Source organism: Ambystoma mexicanum, chromosome 1p (assembly GCF_040938575.1).
Source record: "Ambystoma mexicanum isolate Mex_15411 chromosome 1p, UKY_AmexF1_1, whole genome shotgun sequence".
NCBI classification, from domain to species: domain Eukaryota; kingdom Metazoa; phylum Chordata; class Amphibia; order Caudata; family Ambystomatidae; genus Ambystoma; species Ambystoma mexicanum.
Genome location: NC_090921.1, coordinates 269748721 through 269776073, shown reverse-complemented (window position 1 = coordinate 269776073; position 27353 = coordinate 269748721). Strand labels below are relative to the sequence as shown.

The 27353-nt window shown below is 50.6% G+C and overlaps 1 protein-coding gene across 4 annotated transcripts in view; it reads right to left on the bottom strand.

Annotated features, from left to right (window-relative positions):
• MED11 (mediator complex subunit 11) overlaps positions 1-27353 on the bottom strand; it is a 213460-nt gene that overhangs the window by 9235 nt on the left and 176872 nt on the right. For all 4 annotated transcript variants that reach the window (XM_069646600.1, XM_069646594.1, XM_069646597.1 and 1 more), the window contains one exon: positions 19314-19444. In XM_069646600.1, coding sequence (XP_069502701.1) covers positions 19314-19444 — 131 coding nt within the window. The remainder of the gene's footprint in view (positions 1-19313; positions 19445-27353) is intronic.

Sequence of the window (27353 nt, the reverse complement as noted above, 5' to 3'; positions counted from 1 at the left end):
GGAGATTCCCAAGCACTCCTTACAGGAACTATGGGTGGATGGAAATACCCCTTACTGAAACAGGTTCTTCAGCACAGCCTGGCCGAACTGAGTGTCAGCTCTAGAGCTCATATCGAGGCAGTAATGCTTACAGAAAGCAGATGGGGAGGCCCAAGTAGCCGCTTTAGCGATGGACTCCCAGGGAACATACTTCTGAAAAGCAACCCCGGCTGCCTTGCCTCGCACCTGGTGTGCATGGATACCTTTAGGAGGTTTCAGCTTTTGGACGGTGAAAGATTCCGTGATACAGGCGGTAATCCATCTGGAAATAGATGCCTTAGACGGCGGCCTGCCCTTAGGCTTACCGAAGGTCACAAACAGTTGGGAAGAGCTCCGAAGCTCGAAAGTCCTGTCCAGGTACAACTTAAGAGCTCTTCGGACATCCAGGCAGTGTAGAACCCTTTCCGCCTCCAAGGCAGGGTTCAGAAAAAAGACCGGAAGGGAAATCGACCGATTCAGATGGAATTCGGTCACTACCTTTGGTAGGAAAGCTGGGTTTGTCCGAAGGACTACCTTGTCCTTGTGAAAGACCAAGAAAGGATGCTCCACCGACAATGCCTGGAGCTCACTCAGTCTCCTCGCTGACGTAACGGCTACCAGAAAGGATACTTTCCAGGACACGTACTTGAGGTCAACCGTAGCCATTGGCTCAAAGGGTTCATGGCACAGCGCCGTCAGGACTACATTTAGGTCCCAAGGCAGGTGCGGACTATGAACCGGAGGGTAGATACGTTTCAAGCCAGCAAAATGTCTCTTCACCACCGGGTTAAAGAACACCGGTCTGTAGAGAGGTAAGCGGAAATCGCCGAGAGATGAGTCCTGCAAGACAGACCATGAACCCCTGACTCTGCTAGGGAGGATACGAAGGACAGCACCGTGTCAATCGTTGCCACCCTCGGGTACAATTCTTTCTCCAAACACCAATGACAGAACCTGAGCCATTTACTCTTGTATTGGGATCTGGTCGAGGGTTTCCTGGCTGCCTGGATAATGCGCATGTTATCCACAGACAAACCCAAATGCTCTAGAGACGTGAACGCAGGCACTATGCCGCCAAGTTGAGCGATTGTGGGGAGGGGTGCCACATCTGCTGTTCCCCTTGGTGAAGGGGATCGGGAGTTACTGGTAACCTGATCGGCGGATACACCGACAGGTGCTGAAGTTCTAAAAAACCAAAACCTGGGCGGCCACCACTGAGCTATCAGTAGAAGAGAACAGTCGACAGAGCTCTTCAACTTCCAAATTGCTTGATGAACCAGGAGAAGAGGCGGGAAGGCGTAAGCTCTCATGTTGTGCCATGGAATCTCGAGTGCGTCCCCCAGGAGCTTGTCCTGAGGTGACCAGAGGTCCGAGACCTGAAGAAGATCTAACGTCGCACCCCATCCGAAAAGGGAGGAGTCTGTTGTGATCGTCACCATGGGGGCTGGGTCCTGGAACCCCACGCCCACTGACAGGTTGCTGAGAGATAACCACCAGTCCAGGTCCACTCATGAAATCCGGAATCATTATCCGCTTGGAATCCGGGTCCACAGCCTGACGCTAGGAACTCTGAAGAGCCATCTGGGTCTGTCTCATTTTGAGACGAGCAAGAGGAAGAGCCAGTGCACACGAGGCCATGAGGCCCAGAAGCCTCTGGAACCACCAGGCCGACATGCTTTCCGACTGCGCAAACATCTGACACGTGGCCAACAGATCCGCCATTCTGTCCCCGGTCAGATGCACTCGGCAGTCGATCGTGTTCCAACGAAAATCCATGAAAGTCAGGTCCTGTGAGACCATCATGGAGGATTTCCGCCAGTTCACCGACAGCCCAAGATGGACCAGGAGCTGAAGGAGAGACTGGAGGTTTTCCGCTGCTGCCAACGGACAAGGGCTGCGTAGGAGCCAGTCGTCCAAATAGGGATACACATGGATACCCTGGAGATGAAGATAGGCCGCAATCACCGACATCATCTTCGTGAAGACACGCGGCGCCGAACTGAGGCCAAAAGGAAGCACCCGAAACTGGAAGTGCTCCTCTCCCAAAGAGAAGCGGAGGTATCTCCTGTGTGGATTCCAAATCAGGATATGCATGTACTCATCCTGAAGATCGACCACGCTGAGCCAATCGCCCATCTGCAAGGAGGAGCGAATCTGGCTGGGCGTGATCATCTTGAATTTCTCTTGGGGTAGGAAAAGATTGAACTGGGAAAGGTCTAGGATGGTGCGCAGGCCAGCCTGGTTAAGTTTGGGCACCGTAAAGCGCCGGGAGTAGAAGCCCTCCCCTCGCTCCCCAAGGGGAACGGGTTCCACAGCTCGGAGGTGCAGAAGTTTCTGAACCTCGGCCTTGAGGGAGGGTGAGCTCGACAGCTGAAAAGGAGGGGTGGGGTAGGGGGTAAAGGTAAGCGGAAGCCCGCTCGAGCGACTGACCAGACCCATCTGTCTTCTGTGATGGCCTGCCATGCCTCCCAATGAGACGCAATGCGTCCTCCCACTGGGGTCTCATGCATGCGCGGAAAACCCTCATTTGGCAGGCTTATCGGTGGCGGTGCCACCTGAACCTGATGAGGAGGCTGAGGAGCGGGAGAAAAACCGCGTATGCTGTTGTCTACAGCGGTTATTCCCTGCAGGAGTATCCACTCTGCGAGATTTGCGGTCGAGGAAGCCCCTAAAACCAGAGGAAGGTCGACCTTGCGACAACGGCCTTTGAGACTTGAAGGGAGCTTTAACCAGAACAGACAATGATTTGGCCGTCTGAGTGCTATCTTTGGTTTTGGTGAGCTCTACATCAGTAGAAGAGTGAAAAAGCTCCTTACCATCAAATGGAAGGTCCAGAACCTTGTCTTGCACCTCCTTCGAGAACTTAGTGGCATGCAGCCACGCTTGCCGCAAGGTATCAACCCCAAGCATCAGACCCCGAGCCGAGGTGTCTACTTGATGAGCCGCAGCCTCCAGGAAATCCTGGGCCAAGACCCTGGCATTGGAAAGGCCTCCTCTGAAATCCTCCAACTTCTCGACCGGAATGTGCTCCTCAAACTCCAACAGACCTCTCCACATCCGCAGGTTAGCTCCCGCCAAAATCAATTCTGCATTGGCCTGCCTGAGTTACAAGGCCGAATTGGCAAAGATTTTCCTCCCCAGGGAGTCCAGCAGCTTGTCCTCCTTCCCCAAGACCTGAGCAGCCGCCGCGGAGGAGGACAAGACGACAAGGCCACTTCTTCCGAAGAATTCAGCCTGTATCTCGCGTCAATCTTTTTGTTGATAAAAAGTCCCGAGTGTGGCTTTTCCCAAACTCTTCGGACCTCTGCAAGAGCAGGCCGGTACGCTCCAAAGGAGACAAGGTGAATGCCCCAGAAAGCACGCCCTCCTGCGGAGCAGGTGCCTCGGGCACCGGAACATCTAAGAAACCCATCATGTCCAGCACCCGGTCATGGAAAGCTCTGATAGAGCGGGGAAGGTCCTCGTTGTCCTGATCGCCTTGAGGGTTATCTGACAGGTCAGGATCCTGCTGAGCCGTGTCAGGCACTGCCTTGTCCACTGGGGACAATGGTGGCACAGGTGGAAGCGCAGGGGGAGGCACCACGAGCAAGGGAGGCACCGGCGGAACCACCGGTGGAACAGGTGGACCCGGAGGCGCAGGTGGACATATCTCCTTGAAAAGCCCTTTGAAATATTCCCTCATGGGGTCGGTGTGCATAAGCGCTTGAAATTTACCGAAAAAAGCGTCCTCAGGAGCTTGTTTCGGAACCTGAGGAGGCCTCTCATGAGGTGGACAAATCCAGGGACGTAACGGAGAAGGGTGCCACACCGGCCCCTCCAACGACGAATCCACATAAATCAACGGAGCCGCCCCCGCAGGCAACGAAACATTGTGCGGAAGAGGCATCCGGGCGTTCCAATCATAAACCGGCCGGTAAGGATGCGCACAAGGGACCTTAGGTTCACCCGAAGGACCGAACCTTACACCAGGGGCGGGCCAATGGCGTAGTTGCAGGGGTAGTACCTAAAATGGCCACCGTGGTCGTGGCGGGAACAGCCGCTATTTTGTCCTCATCTGAGGGGAACTGCGGCACGTGAGGAAGTGAGGCAGGGGTCCCCGTCGATGGGTCAGGGGTCTTAATTTTAGCCTTAACGTAAGCAACCTCAGAAGAGCTGGTACTATGAGCCCTGGAATGTTTCTGCGACATACCAACCGCCAACTGAGCCTTCGAAGGAAAAAGAAGAAACTTTCTTCTTTGCCCCCTCAACAGATCTGGTGTCACCACAAGAGCGGGAACAGTGCGCTTTCACCGACAGGGCCTTGCCCAGCCCCTCAGAACTGTTGGTATCCTTGGCCTCTGTATGAGGGACCTCGGACCTAGGCCCGGTAGAAGCCTTATCGGCACAGGCCTTGAACATCCGTTCAGTAACTTCAAGCCCAGCCAAGACCTCGGGGCGCACCCCGGTTTTGTCTTTGAGGGAAGTCGAAAGAGCGGCCTCAGAGCAAGCTCCGGTATTCAACGACTCAGTAGAACTGGGTCTACAGACAGCCTCCACAGGAGGGGCCTCGGAGCGTACTCCGGTGGACACAGGCCCCTTACAGAGACCCTCGGAGAAAACTCCAGTAGAATTATTAGGCCCGACAGGCACCTCAGGGCGAACCCCGGTAACAGAGCGATCAACGCCCCTCCCGACTCGAGAGGAACCCGGAAAGGTATCCCCGGCCGGGGTGCTCTGAAAAGTAAAGAACTTACCAGGCGTTTTTTCTTCTTGTCGATGAACGCCTGAAAATGCGAAGGAGGAGTCCGTCCGAACACCTCTTCCCACCGCTCCAACCGACGTTTAAGTGCCCGGACCGAAAGGGAGTCACAGTAAAAACAGGAGTCCCAACGGTGTTCCGGGTCCACAAACACTCTAAACAAAGAGGATGGGGATACGCCTTGGCAAAGCGACGGTGACATGATGAACAGTCTGGAAAATCTAGTTTAAAAGACAGACGGACTAGAAAACGAACACTAGCGAGAGCCAGAGAGGGAAAAAGGGAAGAAAGTCTTCCGAGGATGCAAGTGCGTCCGGCCCCGATCGTGCGGAGAAAAGGACTGATGGCCGATGCGCGGAGCGGAGCCAAGGTGGGCGGGGTTACGGCCGCGTGCCGGGCCCAGCGCAGGAAAAAGAGGAGGGACAACATTTTTGAAAAAAATGTGGATGCTTTTTACAAAGTGCTCCGGTCCCGTCCCACAAGACGGAGAGATGTCCCAAATAGCCTTTAATGGTACCAGTCTGGAGCCCCAAATTGGCTAAGGATAGAAGAAAAGACAATACGTCCAGTGTTTTACACAGAAAAGGATCTACATTATTTTCCTTGAACCACTTGCAAAACTTGTTCCAACGGCACAAAGATTTTGTTGCTGGTCTTCTAGATGAAAGCAATACCCTCCATAACGTCATCCGGTAGATCCCAATCCATATATCTCAACCTTTCAGAAACCAAGCATGAAGGTTGAGAATGTTGACCTCTGGATGGAAAACCAGACCTTCCTCTCACGCAAGAAGGTCCTCTCTTTGTGGAAGACGTATCCGAGGACAGATGGACATAGCCAGAAAGTCTGGGTACCACGCCCTTCTGGCCCAATCCGGGGCAATTAGGATCATGTGCTTCCTGAACTTTCTGAACCTTCTGATCACGTGAGGAATGACGGGGACTGGTGGAAACGCGTATAGGAGCGGGAACTCCCAATCCACCATGAATGTGTCTCCTAGAGCTCCTCTTGGGGGCGATTCCCTGAAACAGTCCAGTTCGCACTTCTGGTTGACACCGGTCACGAACAGGTCCACTTGAGTGGTTCCCCAAAGGGTGAAGATCACTTGAAGGGCTTCCTAAACTAGTTCACCCTCGTGGGAGACTGTGCTCTACCTGCTCAGAGCGTCCGCCGCCGTGTTCTCCTCTCCGGTTAGGTGACCTGCCAAAAGAGAGATTCCTTCTTGAATTGCCCAGTACCAGAGCAGCATTACCTCTCTGCACAGTGGTAGTGACCCCTACACCACCTCTCTTGTTGAGGTAGTACATGGCTACTGTGTTGTCCATCCTCATCAGGACATTCTTTCCTCGTGCAGAGGGCAGGAAGGACTTCAAAGCTAGTCTGATTGCCCTCAGCTCCAAACCAACAACAGCTGACTGTCAAATCGTTGGCGTGAGCTCCCCACCCTGTCAGTGAGGTGTCCGTCACTCCTGTAATCTCCGGCCATGGCTGCCAAAAGGGTTCCCCCTTAATTATATTTTCTTCGCAGGCCCACCACAGAAGATCCTGTGAGATCCTGACTGGAATCTGAAGTCAGTCCGACATCTTTCCTGAGAACTGGGACAATTGTGCTCTTAGAGCCCATTGAAGGGATCTCCTTCTCAGGCGGGCTTCTGGCACCAGAAAAATGCAGGATGCCATGAGGCCGAGCAACCTCAAGAAATCGAAGGCCGAAGAATCGGGGCCCTCTGAAACTTGGTAACCATCTAAAGAATGTCTTGAGCCCTCACCTTAGGTGGCGAGCTCTTTCCCAAGGATGTGTCTAATACAGGCATGATGTACTGGAGCTGTTGAGAAGGTATCATATGGGACTTCTTGTAATTGAGGGAAAAACCCAATCTGTGAAGAGAGCGGCAGGTGACAGAGATGATCCAGGGCTTGCTCGAGAGAACGTGCCCTGATCAACCAATCGTCCAGGTAGGGGTAGACGTGAATTCCCCTTCTCTTGAGAATCACTGCCACTACCGCCATCAGTTTGGTGAAAACCCTTGGCGCAGAGGTTAGTCCGAAAGGCAGAACTCGAAACTGATAGCGAGAGCCACCAACTGCAAACCTCAGGTATTTTCTGTGCTTGAGATGGATTGGCACATGAAAATAAGCATCCTGGAGGTACAATGACACCAACCAATCCTGAAATTGGAAGGCCTGAAGGATCTGAGAAAGTGTGACCATCTTGAACTTGTCCTTCCTGAGGAACTTGTTCCAAGATCTCAAGTCCAAGATGGGTCTCAGTCCTCCGTCCTTTTTGGGGATCATAAAATATGGTGAGTATCATTCCTTGTTCCTCTCCGCTACAGGATCCTGTTCTACAGCACCTTTCTCTTGCACGGTTAAAACTTCCTGCACAAGGAGCGGGTCTGGAACCATCAAAGAGCGGTTCCCCGGTGGATTGTTCTGAGGTCTTATTATAAAGGGAAGGCAGTAAGCCTGGGCTACAGTTTCCAGAGCCCGAGCATCCTTAGTATTGTCTCGCCATTCTTCTAAATGCAGAGACAATCTGCCCCCCACAGGTGAACTGTGACTCAAGACCTCAGAGTGGTTTTGTGGCGGCTGCTGCAGAGGCCGAAGGTAGGGAGGCTACTGCTTGAGCTGGCTTGGCACCTCTACTTCGTCCACCACGAGAAAAAGTTCTTTGACTGGCCATTCCCCTCGCCCTTCCAACTGAGTAGTAGCGAAAAGATCTACCCCTTCAAGGTTCAATACTAGTACGAAAAGGATGAGGTTGCTGAACAGCGGCGCCTAAAGACTTGGCTGCCACCTTCGAGGTCTGCAACTTCTCAAGGCTCTCGTGAGCCTTGCTGCCAAAGAGACCCATCAAAAAGGCATGTTGAGAAGACTAGACTGCACATCCGGTGCAAAACCCGACTTCCTCAACCACGCATATATGCGCACTACGGTGCTGGTAGCCATGATCTGCTAACACTATACGCAGTATCTAATCCTGACTGAAGGGATTCACAACTAGCTTCTTTGCCATCCTTAATTATAGCTAAGAAGCCATCCCCTTCTTCCCACTCGGGAATATGCTCTTGCCGCCATAGATATGCAATCCCACAGTGTACGAAAATGTTGCCAGGGCACAAGTGGAGTTGGCAGATTTCAGTGCCATGCTCCCTGCTGAAAATACCTTTCTTGCCCATCCATCTACACGCTTATCGTCCCCATCAAGACGGATGCTTGCTCATAAGGGAGTGGTGGTCTGCTCCATCCCAGGTCTTAAAATCCTAAAAAATACCATTAAAAAAAGAACTATTTACAAAATGTGGAGCAAAGTCCAGGAAGTCCAAAAAAAGTGAAAAATAAATGAAACCTACACCTAAAGAACCATATTCAAAGGCAGCGGTCTAGTCCTCCTCCTCACCATACTCTCGCTCAGTCTCTGCCAGGGCATCATCAAACACTGCGTCCACTTCCACTAGGCGGGCCTCCACATCCCTCAAGATGGCTTGCAGGGACTCCACCATGCTCCTCTCAAACTCCTTGCAAGTCTCTGAGGACCTCCGCCTGCCTCTCTGCCTGACACAGGGAATTCTCCGCCCTGGCCATGGCGAGTCGTGCCTCCTGTGTCCGCTGCCGCTCTGCCCCAATCTGCTGGCCCAAACGCTCCAACACGTAAGTGATCCTTGTTGTAAGGTCCACGTTTGCCTCCTGCCTGATGGCGGATACCTGCCCTCTGCTGTTGAAAGCCCCGAGTCCCATCGCCTCCTACTCTGAGCCTGCTGCTGCCAATATGCCTGGTGCCTGTGCATCAAGAACAACCTCCAGGATGATGACAGCACGTGCCCTTCTCCTTAATGCCTGCTCTTCCTCCATTGCAATAGCTCCTGTTGCTGTGGTGACCACATCTGCCGATTCCACCTCGACTCCTGACTCTGGCAGGTATGTGATCTCCACCAGACTGGCACCGGGGTTGGGACAGATGCACAGGGGGCCCTGGTGGTATTTGGGCCGTAAGACGCAGGGAGGACGACTGGTGCACAGAAGAGGAAGACAAGGAAGGGGTCACATAAGTGGCCAGTCCACTGACCCATTGCGAGACCATAAACTGTGCTAGCCAGTTCAAGAGACAACAGACCTCATCGTGATGACGTGCAAGCCCCCGCTTGAAAGCCTGCACCTCATCACGGATGTTGCCTGTACGCCTCGTGATACCGGCTACCAACGGTTCCACACGGTCCCGAATGGCTTCATCCGCAGGTATTGGTGTATCCGTTTGTGTGGATACATCCGCCACTTACGGATGGGTCCGGTATGATGCATGCCCGCAGGGAAATACAGATGCAGTCACAGTCCCAAGGGCAGAATGAACACAGGCACCTCCACCGCGACCTGCGCTGCCTCCGGCCCTTGAGTCTGGACTGCAGAAGGCATACCTACGTCATCACCCCCGCCGTGCCCCATGGACTGGGCTGATGTGGCCGCCTCCTCCTCCACATCCCCCGCCAACCTGGATGCCTCCCCACCGTCTTCTGCAGTGTCTTGCCCTTGTTTGGGCTTATCTGTCCCTCCCACTGCTGAGGAGGAGACCACCACCTTCGCCCTCTTGGACCTACCCTCAGCAGCTGTCGCCGGTGACTGCGACGCGGCACCAGCCTCCTCACTCCCGGAAGATGACAGTACCTGCTACCTTGCTCCACAGCGCCTTCTCTACCCTCTTCTCCTATCGTCACTGGGGATGTGAAAACAGAGAACACAAACATCAGGGGACTGAACATGTGTGTGTTTGGCACAATGCAAAGGTACGTCAGTGGCACTGTCAAAGGTCACACGCATCATCACCGTCCACTACACACCGGAAGTGGCATTCACACACATGCACACTCATGTACGTCATGCGCATCAGACATTCACATCCATGTACAAGGCACTGTAAGCACTTCAAAATCATGTGCCCAACTCACATGCATCATGGGACTTGCACATCTCATTCACACACATCACCTGACAGTCATGCAACAGCCAATGCAGCTATAAGGTCAGAGTGCACCTGAGGCCAATTTGGCAGCATGAGTCAATCATACATTCAAATGCTAATGTGTCATACATCCACGAGTGTTGGCTAGTCACACACTCACTTCCCTGACACATGCAAAACATGCATGCCCATGAGGTTGATGGAAGCACACATGTGTAACACCACTCGCATGCCCCCGTACAGACACAAGCGTGGAAACATGTGCATGTCGTAACATGCTTGCGTGAATCACGCATTGCAACCCAAACACCATTGCTGTCACACATGTTTGAACGGACTCACATGCAGCACTGTCTGGGACATGTACACAGACATCTGTACAAGGGGCATGCCAGACATGAGGCCAAGGTGCACACTCCAACCACACATCAACATGCACCATGGTGCACGAGGACACATGGACACTTACCAATCGACTCCAGATGGAGCTCCAAATCCCGGACCTGAGTGTACAGCGCTGGATAGAACCTATCCAGGACCAGATAGTTGTCGTTGGTCAACCGGCCCCGGTGCCTCACTTGGTCCTCACCAGCCTGGAGGACGAGCCGGGCCTTGTTGTGGGTCCTCGCCTTGAAGTCCTCCCAGCGCTTGTGAACATGTGTGTAGTCACAGGGTGCCACCCCCTCCGCGTTGATGGCACCCACAATGTCCGCACAGATCATCCTCCATCCTTCCTTGCTGACTTGCGATGGTCCGTGGAAGAGGGCATCAAAATGCCCCAGGACTTGCTCCACCAGGATGTCAACTTCCCTGGCTGAGAAGCCGACAGCTCTCTGCTTCACTGCCGAGGGGGGTTGCCACTTGCCTCAGGTGATGTTGGGTCAGACATGGCAACCCCCGAGGCAGGTGTGGGTGGGCAAGGTAATCCTGGTGCTGGGCTGTGGAGCGGTGGTGTGGCACGTTGTTGGGAGTCTTCAGGATCAGCAGATGTGTCCACAGTTACAGGAGCACTGGCAATGGCTGTACAGCAGGAACCAGATTGCAGGGCACGTGGGCAGCACGTACACAGAGTGAGCAGGCAGCAGCAGATGGCTCGTAGGAGGCAGCTCGGGGCACTTGTAGGCAGGTAAATTGGCTGGTAGGCAGGCACGTGGATCTTCCGAGTTACTCGCGTGGCCAGCCGGAAACAGAGTGACTCCGCACATGTGGAACCAGCATGTTAGCGTGGATTTGGAGGAAAGGGCCTATGCACGCAAGTTACGTGGCACGCGCTGTACGTTGGGCATCCGGGTTAAAGGTGTGCGTAGGACAACATTGCACTGTAGGTGCATTTCGTTGCAGATGGACACGTGGACTTCATAGTATTCTGGGGTCCCACGCAAATTCTCCCATACTGTGACAGTGCATATGTCTTGTTTTGGCAGGAGAGTTGCCTCCACACGTGTTTTAATTTTTCTACAAGACAAGCGGTGAGTCGCATACGCAATTTTCATACTGTGCTTGCCACGGTGTTTCACACATACCCCCATTTTCGAGTTCATAGTACCCTACGTGTACCTCATGTATGCATTGTTTTGTGCTGCTGGGTGCCACAACGTACTGCGTAATGCTTTTACTTCACACGTGGGCTACCGAGGGGTTGATTACACATTTTATTTTGCTTTTGGGGTGCCTGTGCGTTATGCGACCCGTTATTTTTACCCCAGGGGTTACCATTGAGCCTAGCTGGAGCACAGTGGTACGTACTTCATCACGTACACTTCCCCACTCACTGAAATTGCCCAGGACAATTCATATTTGTGCCTCCCACTGCATAATTCCATCAGTGCCATGAGTGGGAGGCCCAGAAGTGGGTAGGGGGGCAGAGGTGGCCGAGGAACCCGATGTGGCCAGGGCCATGCAGGGAGAGCCGTACTCAAACCAACCCGCCTACCCCCACGTAACGGGGTCAGGGACATGGAGCTGATGCTGATGTCCAGAGCACGCAGGGTCCCAGGGCAGCATTGTCATCTGCTGTACCCACCAGCCAGGCTGAGGGAGCTGCAGGCGTAGCTGCAGCACCCCACGCCCAGGCTCAAGGACCAACTGCCAGGCCTGTAGAGGTCCTGGCACAGGTGCCGTCATCCCTGTCTCCAAGGGGGAGGGACGTGTTGTGAAAGTTGCCAACACCAGCCACGGCCATGAGAGTGCGGTGGCAGCTGCAGCTACCACCACCCAGGCTCAGGGACAGCCAGCCAGGACTGTGGTGGTCCAGGCACAGGTCCACAGAGACCCATGTGCAAATGTCCTTGTCAGTAAGGGCAAGAGACGTGTGGTGCAAGTTACTGGCACCAGCACAGAGGTACGAAACCTGCCAGGGCAGCTACTGTCATGCCATCAGTGGCTGATGCCACAGCACAGTCCACCAGTACTCCAGCCCCTACTGACCCAAGCGGCCCCAGCCACTCAGGGTCTGCATGACCTTCCAAGAAGCAAAATCATGCTAGGAGCGGACAGGGCTGAAACCCCAAGCACGGCACAGCAGACCAACACGTTGAGGAAGAGGAGCTTCTGTGATGAGGAACTGGACATCCTCGTGGAGTACGTGTTGGAAAAACAAACATGACATGCTTGTGCAGGCAGGGAGCACACATACGCCTGCTCAGTGTATGGCCCACTGGCAGTGTGTCACGGATCGTATAAACGCATTGGGCTATGAGAGGCGCACACCGCGTGAACTGATGAAGCGTTGGAATGACAGCCGACGCAGAGACAAAGACCAGCTAGGTTCCGCCTACGCCAATTCTCTGGTGACTGGAGGTGGGCCAGCGCAAGAGGACGATCAACTCACTCCACATTAAGTGATCGTCAGTGATATGATCGATGTGGAGCAGGTCCAAGGCGTGGGAGACCTGCCAAATTATGAGGACATGTCCGGTGATTGTTGATACATGTGCGTCAGGGACATGTGCATGTCGCTTGGATGTAGTGTGATGATTGTCTGCCAGATGTGCCTATATGTAAGAGTGGCACGGGTGAGCCATGTGAATGTTGAGTGATCCGCGCTTGTTGTTGTGCTGACTGAATACGTACGATGTGCTGCACAACGTGACAATCCTCATCACCACACCGGGTCACTGATTGCATGTCACTCCCTGTCAAGCTGCTCTTGGGCCTCTTCCTGCCCCAACCTGTGATGGCCGATGAGCTTGCACTCCACAATCGCCTTCTCTCATCACTACTGTGACGTCTCAGGAAGGTCACCCTGCCGGCTGCATTTCCTCTGAGGTTCACTCCCTTTCCTCTCCTTCCACCTGCAGATCACTGTCTGCAGAGTACAGTTAATTCCTATAGTGGACTACTACAAAGGCTTCTTGCAAGTTTATGTGCTTCTACTCTCTTCCCTCTGCAAGTCACCCCGGACTGCACTGTGGGGGTAGTCCTGTTGTACTGGGGCCAGGTATCTCACTAGGAATGTGATGTTACTGCATCACAGTGCCTACATAGGTGGATTTCAAATCCCTGTGCATTGTCCACATGGCCATATTGTTCCTGGTGCCGCTGTTCGTTGATCTCCATCATTGACATTTGATTCCTTCTCATGGTATTTAATCATCCCTTTCCTATTCCATCAGCCTGAGTACCTACTCATTGGCAATTGTTTTGTGGTTCGTGCCTATCTTCATCTGGGTCCTCCCCCTGGTACAGCATCCCTACCTCGATGGAACTGGTGGTGTGCCTTCTCCGGGGCCGTAGGCACTTGTGTTATTCCCACTTGTTTTGTGCTTTCTCTCCTCGTCTCCCTTGCTGGGGTCTGGGATGATTGCAGGGATGACCTTGTCACCTGCCAAGACTCTGATCTGCAAAACAGTCCTCTGAGCCAATGTTTGTACACATGCAGTGCCTCCTGGACATCTCCCGCACTTGGGGGGGTCTTTCCTGTAACACTATGACCCACTACCAACACTTGACACCTGATGTGTGCACATACCCTTCCAATTGGCATCATCCCTCAAAATTACAGTGCAGGTTACATAGTTATGTCCTTATTTACGCACGTCCACATGTGATGCACTGCCCCCCTCCCAAATCCAACCCAAAATATCCACTTATGCATGGCACTACACTTGCGTGCTTTCAATGTGACCTGGAATCATGGTATCAGTGCGCCTGGATTCACTCTATTCAGCCACCATAGCTTCATTGTACATTGTGACACATTTGTGTTTCTGACTAGTGATTTCCATGTCCTGTCAGGTCACAGCCTTTGGACATGGGTCTTGGACAGTACTCATCAAGTTGCATCTCGTGGTGTTTGTCGTTTCAGGCATGGCCATGCTACGTGGCATCTGTGTATTTGCACCAGGGATGTTGGTGACTCGACTGTACAGGTCAGGTGTGCTAGGCACCATGCACTACATGTGTTTGCGTGGCCTTTAACACACTTCCGTGGCTGCTTTCATGATACACTCCCCTTCAAATGAGACTGTGCACGTGCGTGAGCATGTGCATTGATGGTGCGTGCAGGTTGATGTGTTGCGTGACAACATTGTGAGGATGCCCATGTGTGTGGCCTATGATATTTACAGGTGTCTTCATGTATTTTTCTGTCCATGTGCAGGTGATGAGGCACTCGATGCAGAGGAGGAGGTACAGGAGACTGAAACGCAACCTGGAACCAGTGGAGGACGTGGGGTGGTAGCCCATGAAAACCCTGTGGTGCTACAGGCCGTCCTGGCCATGAGTCAGTCTGACTCTGCCTCTGAGGAAGCCTTTGGATCGGGTGGTGAAACGGACGTGGATTCTACATTGCTGTCGCAGGTGAGTGAATCAACTGTGGGTGCTGTTAATTCCCAAACTTCTGCGGGGGGGGCATTGGAGGGGAGACCCCTCACAGGGCCAGTCGGTGTTGGAACATTCATCTGTCGTGGTTATGGGTGCAGGGTCACACTCCACAACATTGACTCCTGGTCCTGGGGCAGGTGGTCAAGGGAGGGATGCAGTCCTGCAGTGCTGCAGCCACAGACAGCGACAGCACATCAAGGGCCACCTTTCTTTGATCCAAGTAGATTTGGGGTCCGCCAACATGGTGGCCGTTTGGTAGCAGGTAATACTGTGTGGGAGCAGGCCATGCATTCTGTTGCACAACAACAGGGGGCTTCCTATGAGGTGTTGGCTCAGGGCATAGAAAGGGTGGCCAATTCCCTTATCCCCCCAGACAGACTGGTGCAGCTCCAGCAGCAGGCAGTGTGGTCCAAATGCTGCTGACAAGAGACTCCACATGGTGGGCAGCAACAGGTGCCGACAGGCAGAACTGAGTGCTCTGCATGCATCCATGGGCCCAAAGAGCATGCACTGAGGGAGGAGAATAGGTCCCTCTGAACTACACTGGCTGCACTCGAGGCAGGCCATAATAGACGGTCAGAACAGCACATGCAACAGTTGACACACACCATATCAAAAAGGAACTGCGTGCAAGCCGTGAGGTGTTGCATGCAGACCTCAGAGCCATCATTTTGGTGATGCGAACATCTCAGTCCTGCATGGCTTCTGCCATGGAGGACCAGGCCAGGGCCGTACATGGTGAACCTCCCTTACCACTTGCACCTTCTAATGCAACATCGGAGGGTGGCGACAGCAGCAACGGCTCTCCCCATCCATGCTAGCCATGAACCCATGGAGGGTATTTCTTTTTTCTCAACATCCACACATGTGGTAATTGAGGTGCACCCTGTCCATCCACGCTCATGGGTGGCGCACCCCCCACCCCTGGCCCACCATGGGCATTTTTGAATTTTGTATTATTTTTTGTCTATAGAGCATTTATGTAGCAGTGTGTTGCTTTGTGTGGCATCCACTGTAGGTTCCAGCTGGGCCCATACAGGCTTGTCTCATGTTTGTGGCCCGGACACACATGCAACTACTGCTTTCCCTTTCCATGGGCTTGCAAGGAGTGCAGAGTGTAAAAGTAACTTACACAGGGGGACTGGGCTTCCATGATATATGTGGGCAGTCAGAAGTCCAAGCTGTGTTTACACCCCAAATGTGATTCATGATTGTTTGTCCTGTGCATGGTTGACATCCCCCTTTTTTTTAAACTTTACAGACCATTATGTTTTTATTGTGATTTCTCAGGTATTCGCTTGCCTGTCTCCATTGCTGGTGGCCTTCATGCGGTTTGCACTTCCATGACCACTTAAGTTGGCAGAACCACACTGATAATGGCAGTGTACTATGGGAAACATTGAGGCAACTGTCGTATTCTGATTGCTCCCTATCAGACAGGATCACTGTTCGCTCCTGTGTTTGTGGTATGTTCTACGGGGCAATTGATGTTCCAGGGTACATTGTTCTTTTGATTTGTGATAGCGAGTTGTTTCAGGAGTAGTTTTGTTTGTCGTTCTGCACTTTGTGACAGTAGTGTTATGAGGTGGCCATTTATTTTTTCTATTTTCACATTGCATGACACGGCATAGTGCAGGCAAGGAGGTGACATGGGGATTTTGAGGGTTTATGTGACATACCGCCATTTGGATGTTTACTTTTGCATAGGGTTAGTGACATACAGTATCTTCCGAGTGTGCCTTTTGTGCACGCTAGTTTGAGTAGGTTTGAGTTGTAAGGGATGCACACAATGTAGCACTTCCAAGGACACATTCTCAGGGTGTTAAGGTTGGGACAGATGATTGTCCCTTTGGCATCACCGACTGTGACCTGGAATGTGCCAGGCCTGTGTGCACTCTGCAGGGGTTGGATTTTAGGTGAAAAATTGTGCCACAAGCTGGGTATGGGCAGCCTCGCCATGTGCCCTTTCCCCTCCCATGCGCAGCCGCTGTGCATGTGGTTGGGGATGTGGGAGCACCACCATGTCCACCAGTACCCCACGCTGTGTTGCAACATTGTGCAAGACACATGCTGCCACAATGATCCTGCACACTACTGGTGGTTCATATAGTAGCTCGCCACCAGAGTGGTCGAGGGAGCGGAAGCGTGACTTGAGCACTCCGAATGTGTGCTCCACTATGGCCCGAGTTACAATGTGGGCTCCGTTATATCTTACCTGGGGTGGTGTGGTGGGGTTCCGTATTGGCGTCATCATGTAGGTGCTCAGAGGGTAGGCACTGTCCCAAGTGGAGGTGACAAGGTTTATCAGTGGTGTGTTGAGGTCTGTGTGAGACATGCATACATTTGCAGGGCCATTTATACTCACCAATGAGCCATGTGTTGCCATGCCTCCCAGCTTCCAGGGCCCGGTGTGGGGGTGACATTCTGAAAATGTAACTATCTTGGGTGGACCCGGGATAGTTGGCATAAACAGAGGTTATGATTCCCTTGGCATCACATACGACCTGCACGTTGATGGAATGCCAGTGCTTGCGATTGCGATAGATGTGCTCCGTGGCCCTAGGTGGACGTAGGGCCACATGTGTGCAATCAATGGCACCAAGCACTTTTGGGAATTGCGCCACCCCATAAAAATCTTGCATCACGGCCTGCCTTTCTGCGAGTGTTCTGTGCATGTATATGTGCCTGTGGACTGAGGGGCGAGCAGTCATGATTGCCAACACCTGGTGTAGGCAGCGTGACTGCGTGGCCTGTGAGATGTCCCAGACAATGGCAGTTGTCCGCTGAAATGACCCAGTGGCCAGAAAATGCAGGACATTGAGCACCTTTTCCAAGGGGCTCAGTGCTTGGGTGCACAGTGTGGGTGACGTGAGGTCATCTACCCACTCCTTGACCAGATCTAATATGAGATGAGGTGGAAACCTATAACTGGCATAGACCTGGTCATCAGGCATCTCAAAAAGAAAGGTCCTGGGTAAAAAAAATGCGTGCCCTGGCTTTCTTCCTCCTGTGGTGTTCCACGATCACTGCTGCGAAAAATGACATTCATTGAAGCTGTATACGCGCGTTTATTTTCGCGCAGTCTTTTTATGCATTGTTTTTGGTGCGCGGTGACGCTTGCGCCTGCCTTCGCGTGTTGGACGGGTTTCCGGATTAGCGCATCTTTCTGCGTGCCGGTGAGCCCTGTTCGATTCTATGAATACGTGTTGTTAGAGTGCGCGTCCCATATTTTTGCTTGTAGTTCCCAATTCTACACATTCCGCCCCCTTTTTGGGTGACTGCGCAAGACGGTATGCACCTTCGCTGGGCGTCTCGCGCAAGGCGATCGTGCTATCAGTGACGTGCTCGGGCCGCGCGGATTCAGCGCAATGTGTTCCAGAAATCAGCAAACGGCGCTTGTGTGCGTTTTGCACGCAAGTGCCCGTTTTCCACGCAATTGTATTCCATGAATCGTGTTACACTATGTTGCAGTATGAGCGCCAACTCCTAGACAGAGCTGTGGTCATGGCAGCTGACAGGATCATGGGACATGGTGCCATAGTTCTCCATAGTATGACAAGCATTTCTTGCAGGGTCAGGCCACTCTGTATCGCAGAGAGAGCCATCACAGAGATATATTACAGCTTGCAGGTTTCATGGAACTATTATACCAGGAACAGAGGGCCATACTATGCTCTAGAGAGTACAAGCAAGTACACATGGGTCAATTGGCAAGCCATATAAGAAGAGCCTCCTCTGTTACTCACAATACAGTAGTAGCAGCCAGCCCAGCCTTGAGAAAGATCAAGGAAAGGATGAAACATGTTGGCACAAGAGCATTTGGAGCATGTGCCAGTAATGAATTGGCATTATAAAACCTACATGCCATGACAAATCTAATGAATACACAAGTCGTCTTTTTCTCAAGAGGATTGAACATATTATATTGCTACTCTCGACTACTCTACAGCCTATGAAATTCAATTGATGGATGTATAATATACAGATCATGACCATGTGAAATGTGGCACTAACTCTTAAACAAATTTTGTTTGTGGGCCTTGGGGCAGCCCAAATTCTCCCAACATAGAAGCAGATCAACTAATTCACAGATACTGTAACGCTCAACCTCACACTCTCTGACAAGTGTTAAACTATGTTACAGTGTGAGCTTCAACGCCCAGATAGAGCTATGGTCATGGCAGCCAACAGGATCATGGGACATGATGCCATTACTACTCAACAGTATGACACACAGAGACACACAGAGACACACACACACAGAGACACACACACACACACACACACACGAGAGCAGACGAGTATGTACATGCGATGATCATGAGACACAATGAGATCCTCTCCTGCAGAGTTATTTGCGCTCTCCCACTGGAGAATTGACTGCAGGATTACGGGTGGGCAGGTTTTGAGCATTTCAGATTGTGTGATACAGCCTATGAGTTGCATATTACACTCTGGAAAGTGAAACAGTTAGCAAAAGATTTACAGGACTGATCATAAACAGGTGATACTACCATGCAGTTCAGCCTAGAGATCACATGCTGGGAAGACACCATGATGATGATGATGCACAGGACAAAATCATGAGCCAAGATGCTCAGGAACACATTAATGAGATTGCTCATCTTGCACAAGCACCTTTGTCAGAAGAGTTGCAAGAAATTCAATGCAGGGGTTGATCCAGATATAAGAACTGTGTGAATGGATGAGCGAAGAAAAGAAAAGGGGCACAACATTTAGATATCAGAACAACAATAAATGCAGGTGTTGTCACTCACCTGTGTGAGATAGCGGATCTGACCAGACAATTCTGACTCCACTTTCTGGACCGACGAGGTGAACTGCGAGGCATGTCGGTCTAGGAGGCGCTCATTGGGTTTCTCCTTGGACAATTCTAGCGTCACATTTCCTGAAAACAAGTCATGGAAGATTTGAGGAATGCAACAACAGACTTACAGAGAGATAAAGCCCTTTGTAATGTATAGCCCCAGATCAAAATTCCTGTTCGCTCATCCTGCCTTCCTTGACATATCCCACCTAGCCATGTTAAGCATCCGGCATAGCTCCACAGCCCTGTTCAGTGCAGTTATGTTTCCACTGTCCTAACCCGATGCCTCCAATTCCCTCTGTGGCCACCTTGCCGCCATTGCCCTGAGCAGCCTTCAGCAATGTACTCACTGCTCTCAAGCTTCAATTCTGATCTCGCCAACACCAACTACACTGTCCAATGCAGCCTCCAGCTCAGTCTCATGGTAGCCAGAAACCATGGGTCTACGGTCTTGTCACTGCCAGGCCTCCTTGTGCTGCCCTGTCCTCATGTATTCTCTCTGCAGTCCAATCTTCACGGCATTGTGACATCCAGATGACTGCAGCCTTCCTCCCCATCTCTACTGGAATGCCTGCTACAGCAGTTTTTCCATTGACCTGCGCAGCATAGGTTATAGCCCTGCCTCTACTTGGCTGTAATGGCTCGATCTCTGTCTCCAGTACCCTGTGTAGCCAACTCAAAACCTTTCAGCCCGGCTGCCTACGATGCCCTATGCAGTTTCCGAATTGCCTACACCATCCTGTTAATTCCTTTCCTGCTTTCCAGTCCCCGTAATTTCTTTAATCTGCTATGTGCAGCGACTGGCTCTGCTCCCAGCACCGTCTCCCTTCTCCATTCCTGAAACAATTTTCCTGTTCTCTCCAGCTCAGATTTTACTGCGAGCGCAGTCTCCAACCTCATCTACAACTCCCTGTGCAGCCTCTACACCTGCCATTGCCCACAAGCCCTACCTCCAGTGTTCTGTGAAGAATCCAGTCCTGCATTCATGACCGATTAGCCTACTTAGCCTACTTCTCTGCCCTATACCGCATGCCCAGAAGAGAATACAGTCCATGAAAATCTGCCCCCAGTGTCCTATCCCCTACAGCTCGGCCTCCACAGTATTCTTGGGCTCCCATTTCTACACTGCAAAGCTTTCAGTCATATCTGCACTGCCCTGTAGTGTCTCCAGCCTTACCTTTGCCACTCATCCTCTACTGACCCATGCCCACAGGCTCCATTTCCATTGGCCTGGGCAAAGTTGAGCTGTGCTTCCATTGTCCTGTAGAATCCTAACAGACTGGTCTTCTCCACTTTTGGCCTAGACTGTCCTTGAGTCCTTCAACATTGCATAAAGAGCCCTTTCCCTCCAAACTTGCAACACAACTTCGACTCCACTATGCTGTTCTACCAAACCTGCTTCCACTACTGTCTTATCCAGAGTTACTGTCTTTCCCCGGCACAGGATACATATTGACACCTGCTGTGTCCAGCCTCACTTTTGCACCACTGCCCTGCTGCATTCAGCACTACCTTTGCTGCTATATGCTTCCTCCTGCCTTGTCTCCACTACTCTGTGCAACATTCCAGCTCAGATTCCACTGCCCTGTCCATTAGAGCTACCATCCCATGCCCTGAGAAGTCCTGCCACCACGCACAGTCAAAGCCAACCCTGCCTTCACTGTTGCATTCCAAACACCCTTCTGCCACACATCTTTTACCTGAAAGCTACCCTTCTGCAACAATTTGCTATAGACCATCCCCTGTTCCTTGGAATTTAAGAGAGCATGCTGATGCAGAAAACACTTCTGGTGAAGTACAAATGAAAGTGATCTATTGCTATACTGCCAACGTATTATGTGTTATTTGTGAAACATTCCAATGCCTGGTGCAGGGAGCAGAGAGAACACAGATTCAACTTGAACTTTGGAGCCATGTGCCTCCTTTTGAGCAACAAAAAAGGTCCTAAGATGCAGGTCCTGCCCCCTTCCTCTCACGTAAGTAGTCCTGTAATATTCTTGCTTTTTCCGTTTCCCTTGGTGGGCTAACGTGTTCTCTTGGAGAAAAGACTAGCTTTTCTAGGGCACTTTCCGAACAATTTCAAGAGTTTGTGGTATGAACCCCTTCCAAATAATTGCTCAGTGAGAGTTCCAACTTGTTCTGGTTTTCTGGCTAAGCTTTATGCACTATATTGGACATAGATAATTCTGTAATGGAGTCGCAACCATAATGGGACAGAAGGTTCAAGATCTACCAAGGAGGGATAATAGCAGAGAATATCAATAGCCAGTTTATAAAGTGGGCTACCAAAGCCCAAATTTAAATGGGTACATATATCATTTTTGGTGATAATCAAAATATCCCAACAACCCTACTAGAAGTGCCTACAAAATCAGGAGTACCAGGCCATAGGTATCCTTCTCGACAATCGGCCTCCACCCTTGACTAAAACTAGATCCAAACCTGGCTGACTGGCTGGTACATGGACCAATCCCAGCATCACCTCTAATAAATCCCTCTGAACTGCAAATACCCTTTTATTGACCCATTTTTGCTGCAAAGCTGCAAAGGCTGTTTTGGTTTGAATTGGTCCCTAATTAATGTTAAGAGTATTCCTTTCTGCTCTTGTGTTCAGGGTGTGATAGGGGTATACCCACGGCTAGGCAATAGGATTACTCAAGTCCACCCGATTCTCCTAGTGGTCAACAGCAGAGCAGCCAAACTAGCACCCTCAAGAGAGGAGCAGAGTGTTTGAAAAGCACAGTAAAAACTTTATACTAAGAGTGAGTCCAAACACTATGTTATTGAAAATAGATCTTTGGAAGGGATAAGGGTAATGAGGACTTACAGGTAACTCTGTAAAATCAATAGCTCATTGGCCTGCCAAGCTTGGATCAGCAGGAGAGTTTAGGGTTAAACTGGAGCCCTCCAGACACCAAGACTGACCAAGTTAGGATATTCCGCATAGTCAGGGTTTCTTCTAAATGGAATAAACCTGTCCCACACAAATCAATGCCTCATTGTAAAGACATCAGGCAAGCACTTGCAGTGCTAGGAGAAGAGCCGCAAGCTGTTATAAAGTGCAGAAATTGTTTCAGATAGTTCCTGATAAAGCAACAATGAGTCCAATGAGGAGAAGAGGTTTGTCCACAGAAAGAAGGCTTTAGAGTTACCAGAAGTGTTGCTTAGTTGGAGCAAAGGAGTTCTGATGCTAGTGTATGGTGCAGCTATCAAGTAGCAAATGACACATCAAATAGCCAGTACATGCATACAATTCCCCTGTGATGCTGACTGGAGGCCTGAGGTATCTCAGATTCCCTGGGGTCTTACAGGAAGAATTCTTGGTTTGAGGGAACCTTTCAGTAAAGTAGGCTTTTGAGTCTAGTTGTTAGTAGCACTTGATTGCATGGTCCTCTTACCTCTTCATGTCAGGCTATGCAAAGAAATCTGCAAATCATAGAGGGTTTGGAGTCTTGTAACCAGTTGGTCCTGCTGGGTCAAGTTGCCACTCATAGCTGCCTTTGGTTAGTTGAGAAGGCTGGTGTCTACAGGACACCAGCTTTGCCTTAAGTGTGATGTTGAGCGGCTGCCTCAGCCACAGCTTCCATAAGTAGTCCTCAGGTTTAGTTTGCTTCTCGAGGCGTTGGAACTCCTCCCAGCAATTGACAAACATTATGCACAGGTTTCTCATTCTTAAATGACTATTGGAAACCGAATGCCAAATGAACCTCCAATCCAAATCATACATCTTTTCAAACATTTGTTGGCCACCTATTCATTGTGGATGGTTGCATTAACATTTTAGCAGGCTTCATTGCAGGCAAACACAAGATGCGAAAGCAGTCATGAATTCACACTTTCCTTCATTAACTTGCCACATTTGGGCTTTGGCTGCACACTAGAATACATGGTCCTATCGATTTCCTTTCACACTAAGTAAATCAATTTTAGCTGTGGGAGCCAATCAGAATTACTAATGCAAGGGCCTAGGAGCTCTGCGCCATGAAGCCGATATGCTGCCTAACTAATAATGACTTGCATGTGCTTGGAAGACTTGCTATGGTTCATCACTAAAACCTAAAACTTTCACAGCTAACACACCTTATAATAAAATGTTACTCATCGTAGTGACTAGAATACTCCTAGTCCATAGACCCCTTTACTCCATACCGTGTGGGCGACCCTGTTTGGGAACAGGACCGGAACCTTTTACCAGCGAAAACATTGTGGTTCCCCTTCTAACTTTCTGGAGCGTGCAGTGCCATGGGTCGTGACCACACCCAGCTAGCCCCGCCCTCAGGTCGCCTCACCTCAGTCCCCCTTTTATGCATCAGGCACCATTAATTCTTGGCTTTAGACGCCACTTGGTTGCTTTATTTAGAGGGGGTTGGAAGGTGGGTCGTATGGAGGAAAGGGGACTATGGAATTGCAGTATTCTAGTCACTACGGTGAGTAACATTTTATTACTCCCACGCCCTGTCGCCTTTCCTCCATACTGTATGGGTGATTCCAACGTAACCCTTAAACCATGCAGAGGATTTTTTATGATCCCTTGCTAGCAAATAGATTTTTCATTTTCAACACCGCTTGCCCGAAAGCTGCATCAGATCTGGTACTGATGACCAGGCAGTGATGCTTCCAGAACGCAGGTGGTGATGCTCGGGTAGCTGCTTTGCTAATTACATCCCAAGATGCATATCTTTGGAAAGCCACATCCGTTGCCTTTACCCTCACAGCATCCACATGTATCCGTATTGGGACCGCCTTATTCTGTGCTTTGTATGCTGCAGTGATTGCCAAACCCATCCATCCGGCTATGGATGCCTTTGCTGCATGCATGCTTTGTGAGGAGCCCTCAAAAGTCATGACTAGCGCATCATAATTTCGGAACAATTTTGTTCTACGTATGTAAAACAAGTACTCTGTGGAGGTCAAGAGAGTGTAGAGTTCTCTCTGCATCAGAATGTGGATATGGGAAAAAGACTGGTATACTTCTCTCCTAGTTGATATAGAATGGAGATACTACTTTAGGCAGAAATTTAGAGTGTTCCAAGGACCACCATATCCCTTTGAAAAAGTGTGACTGGGTCATACACTGACAAAGCCTGAATCTCTCAAATTCTTCGCACTAATGTTAAAGCTAACGACAAGAATATTTTCATTGTGACCCATTTAATGTCCACCGATGCCATGGGTTCAAAAAGTTTATGAGCTAAAACAGTTAACATCACATTTAAATCCCATACAAGATGTGGCCGATGGATTGGAGGAAACATCCTCCACAGATCTAGTGGGTTTTTTTATGATCGGATCTGGCAACAGAGAAGATTATCACTTCTGAATTTTTTGAATGTTCCAATAGCTAGTGCGGCAAGTGTTAACATGCACCCCTGACTGTGCGAGGTAAGCCGAGAATGACTGGACATCATTTAGGGGACAGGTAACAAGATCTTGCCCATTATCTATAGCCCAGAAGTAGAACCGAGTCCATTTGCTTCTGTGTTGGGCTCTCGTTAATTCCTTTCTTGCACATTGGATAATTGGTACATTTTGTCTAGATCGCTCAAAGTGACCTAAAGTCAGTTGATCATCCAGGCCACTAGAGCCAGCAACTATGGTGCTGGGTGCGTCACTGCCACCTCCTGCCGTGCCAGAAACTGATGCAATTCTTTCGGAACCAGTACCTTGAACTGCCAGATGCAGTAAATCTGAGTACCACATCAGAGTGGGCCAGCGGGGAGCTATCAGAAATATCCTACAGCCTGCTGTTCTGAATCTGCGAATCACCCACTGCAGACAGGGAGTCCACGGAAATGCAAAACACAATAGTGTGATGAATCTCAGGATGTCAACCATTCTCCCCTGGAGGGAGACCTTTCCCATGGGGCCAGGGCGGTGCATCAACAGTACAACAGTCCCCGTAGGGGTGGTGCACAGGGGGTGGATCACATGAGAGGGGAAGCCCCTTATGGGATTAGGGACGACCTTTCCCAGAAAAGGCGGTATAGCCCTTCTCTTCCACTCCCTTCCTCTTAGCAAAATCCAAATCCTTCTTCCTCCCTATTCGAGAGCTATCAAATACTTCACTGTGAAGTTAGTCCCTACCATAGGATAGACTGGAGTAAGGCGGAAGGCATAAGGAAATCGGACCTCATTTTCATACCCAATACCAGTACTGGGAAGAAGAGGACTAGGAGTATGAGGATTATTCTGTTGATCCATGCTGGGCCGTCTAGTCTTCTGCGAGAGCCCATTGGCTCTAAACCATACGACGCAGAAGTGCAGGAGTTTAAATATGCCTCACCTGAGTAGCTGAGGGAGAACCGGTGGCTGCCGAGAACACAACTCCAGCAGACCTGGAGAAGGAAAGTCAGGAGCCGAGCACAGAGGGCTCAGACAGGCAGCATATGGTCTAGGATGCAGGACAATACGGCCACCTACCTGAATCAACCTCTGGGCATCCCGGGGACTTGAGCATGGCAACCGTGAAAAGAGAAGCTCCAGGAAGGACCAATGAACGACGATAGCAAGTCTCAGAACGCTGCCGGAGACTCGCAGAAGCAGTTCTGAGAAACATGAAGGTGTCTCACCCGCTAGTCCCCGGGGATCTATCATTCAGGTGGCCAGGACACGGCCATTGCTATTGGATCCAGTTCCTGGGGTGGACCAGTGCGGGAGGATCACCTGGATGGTGGGTCTTTGGGGAATGGAAGTGGGACAGCAAAGGGTGAGACACGGAATCCCCTTCCTTAGGACACCTTTTCCCCTCCTACCAGGTTTGATATCTAGAAACTCAAATTCCCCTGCCCCTTTTCTGACACAAACACTTTCTCACAAGCAGTTCATCGTGAGCGACAACCGACTAATACCAGAGCCGCATACCTGACATGTCCCAACGCAAGTGTCAGGCAGAGTCTGGCAATTACTGATAATTACACACACCTGACTTCCATTACACTTCCCCACACGGATAAAAGGTGGAGCATGAAAGCACACTCTGAGCAAGGCCAAACGCACGAGGAAGCAGCTATTCAGGGAGGGCAGTTTAAACCGAGGAGAAAGGCAGCGAGACCAGAGAGGATGACAAGGAGTGGGTTATCCATGCCCTTTTCACAAAAGGATCGCAACTTTCAAGAAGCCTCAAGGAAAAGAAACATAAGACCAGGAATTACAGCTGACAAACGGTGTAGCGAGTGAACATTATGAAATCCGGTTATGTACCAAATACAGAGTGGTCTGGCACCACGTGGATGCTCACTCAAATGTCTCTGTTTGGTACCCCCACAGCATGTGAATATTGAACGGTGAAATCGAAGTGGTCCGGCAGCAGGTTGAGTCAAATCCTGTGCACATTCGAAAGAGTTTGATTACCTGCAAACTGAAATTAGTCTGAGCCCAGAAGAGTGAGACTGATTGGTTAAGAGGGGATCTGAGTCCGAAAAAGAGGGGGATCCGGGCCGAACTGTAAAATTCACCCACAAAGATATTGTTGTGGCAAACGTGAACCTGTCTGAGGGATGCCTGTGAATTAAAGTCGGTCCGTTCCCGACTGAGGGAGGCTAATTTTGAAAGAAGGATCTGAGCCTGGCTGAGGGGGATCCCGGGCGACGACTAAAGCACCTGACTTGAATATTTGGAAAGGAACTTTTGTTGTTTTGGTGCATCAGGCCCTCTGAAGCAAGAGACTTTGAATGAAAGAGACTCCACTTTTGGCACAGAAGGACCTGATGTTGGTGAAAGGAACTGTAACCTTGTGCCGAAGAAGCCCATAAGTGTGCTGTGCTCAAGTTACCCGCCTTTTCCCATGCCAAAAACGTTGGGAAGGGAGGCCAACGCCTTAAACATCCTGACTTATCATTTTGTGAATACTTCTTTCTTTTTGTGAACATTATCCCACACTATTTGTAAATTAGTGGTAAGGATTGGCAAAAGGTTTTTAATACAAAGGCCCTTTTAATTTGACGAGACTCCACTAGGACTGCATTATTATCATTATTTGATGGTTCTAGCT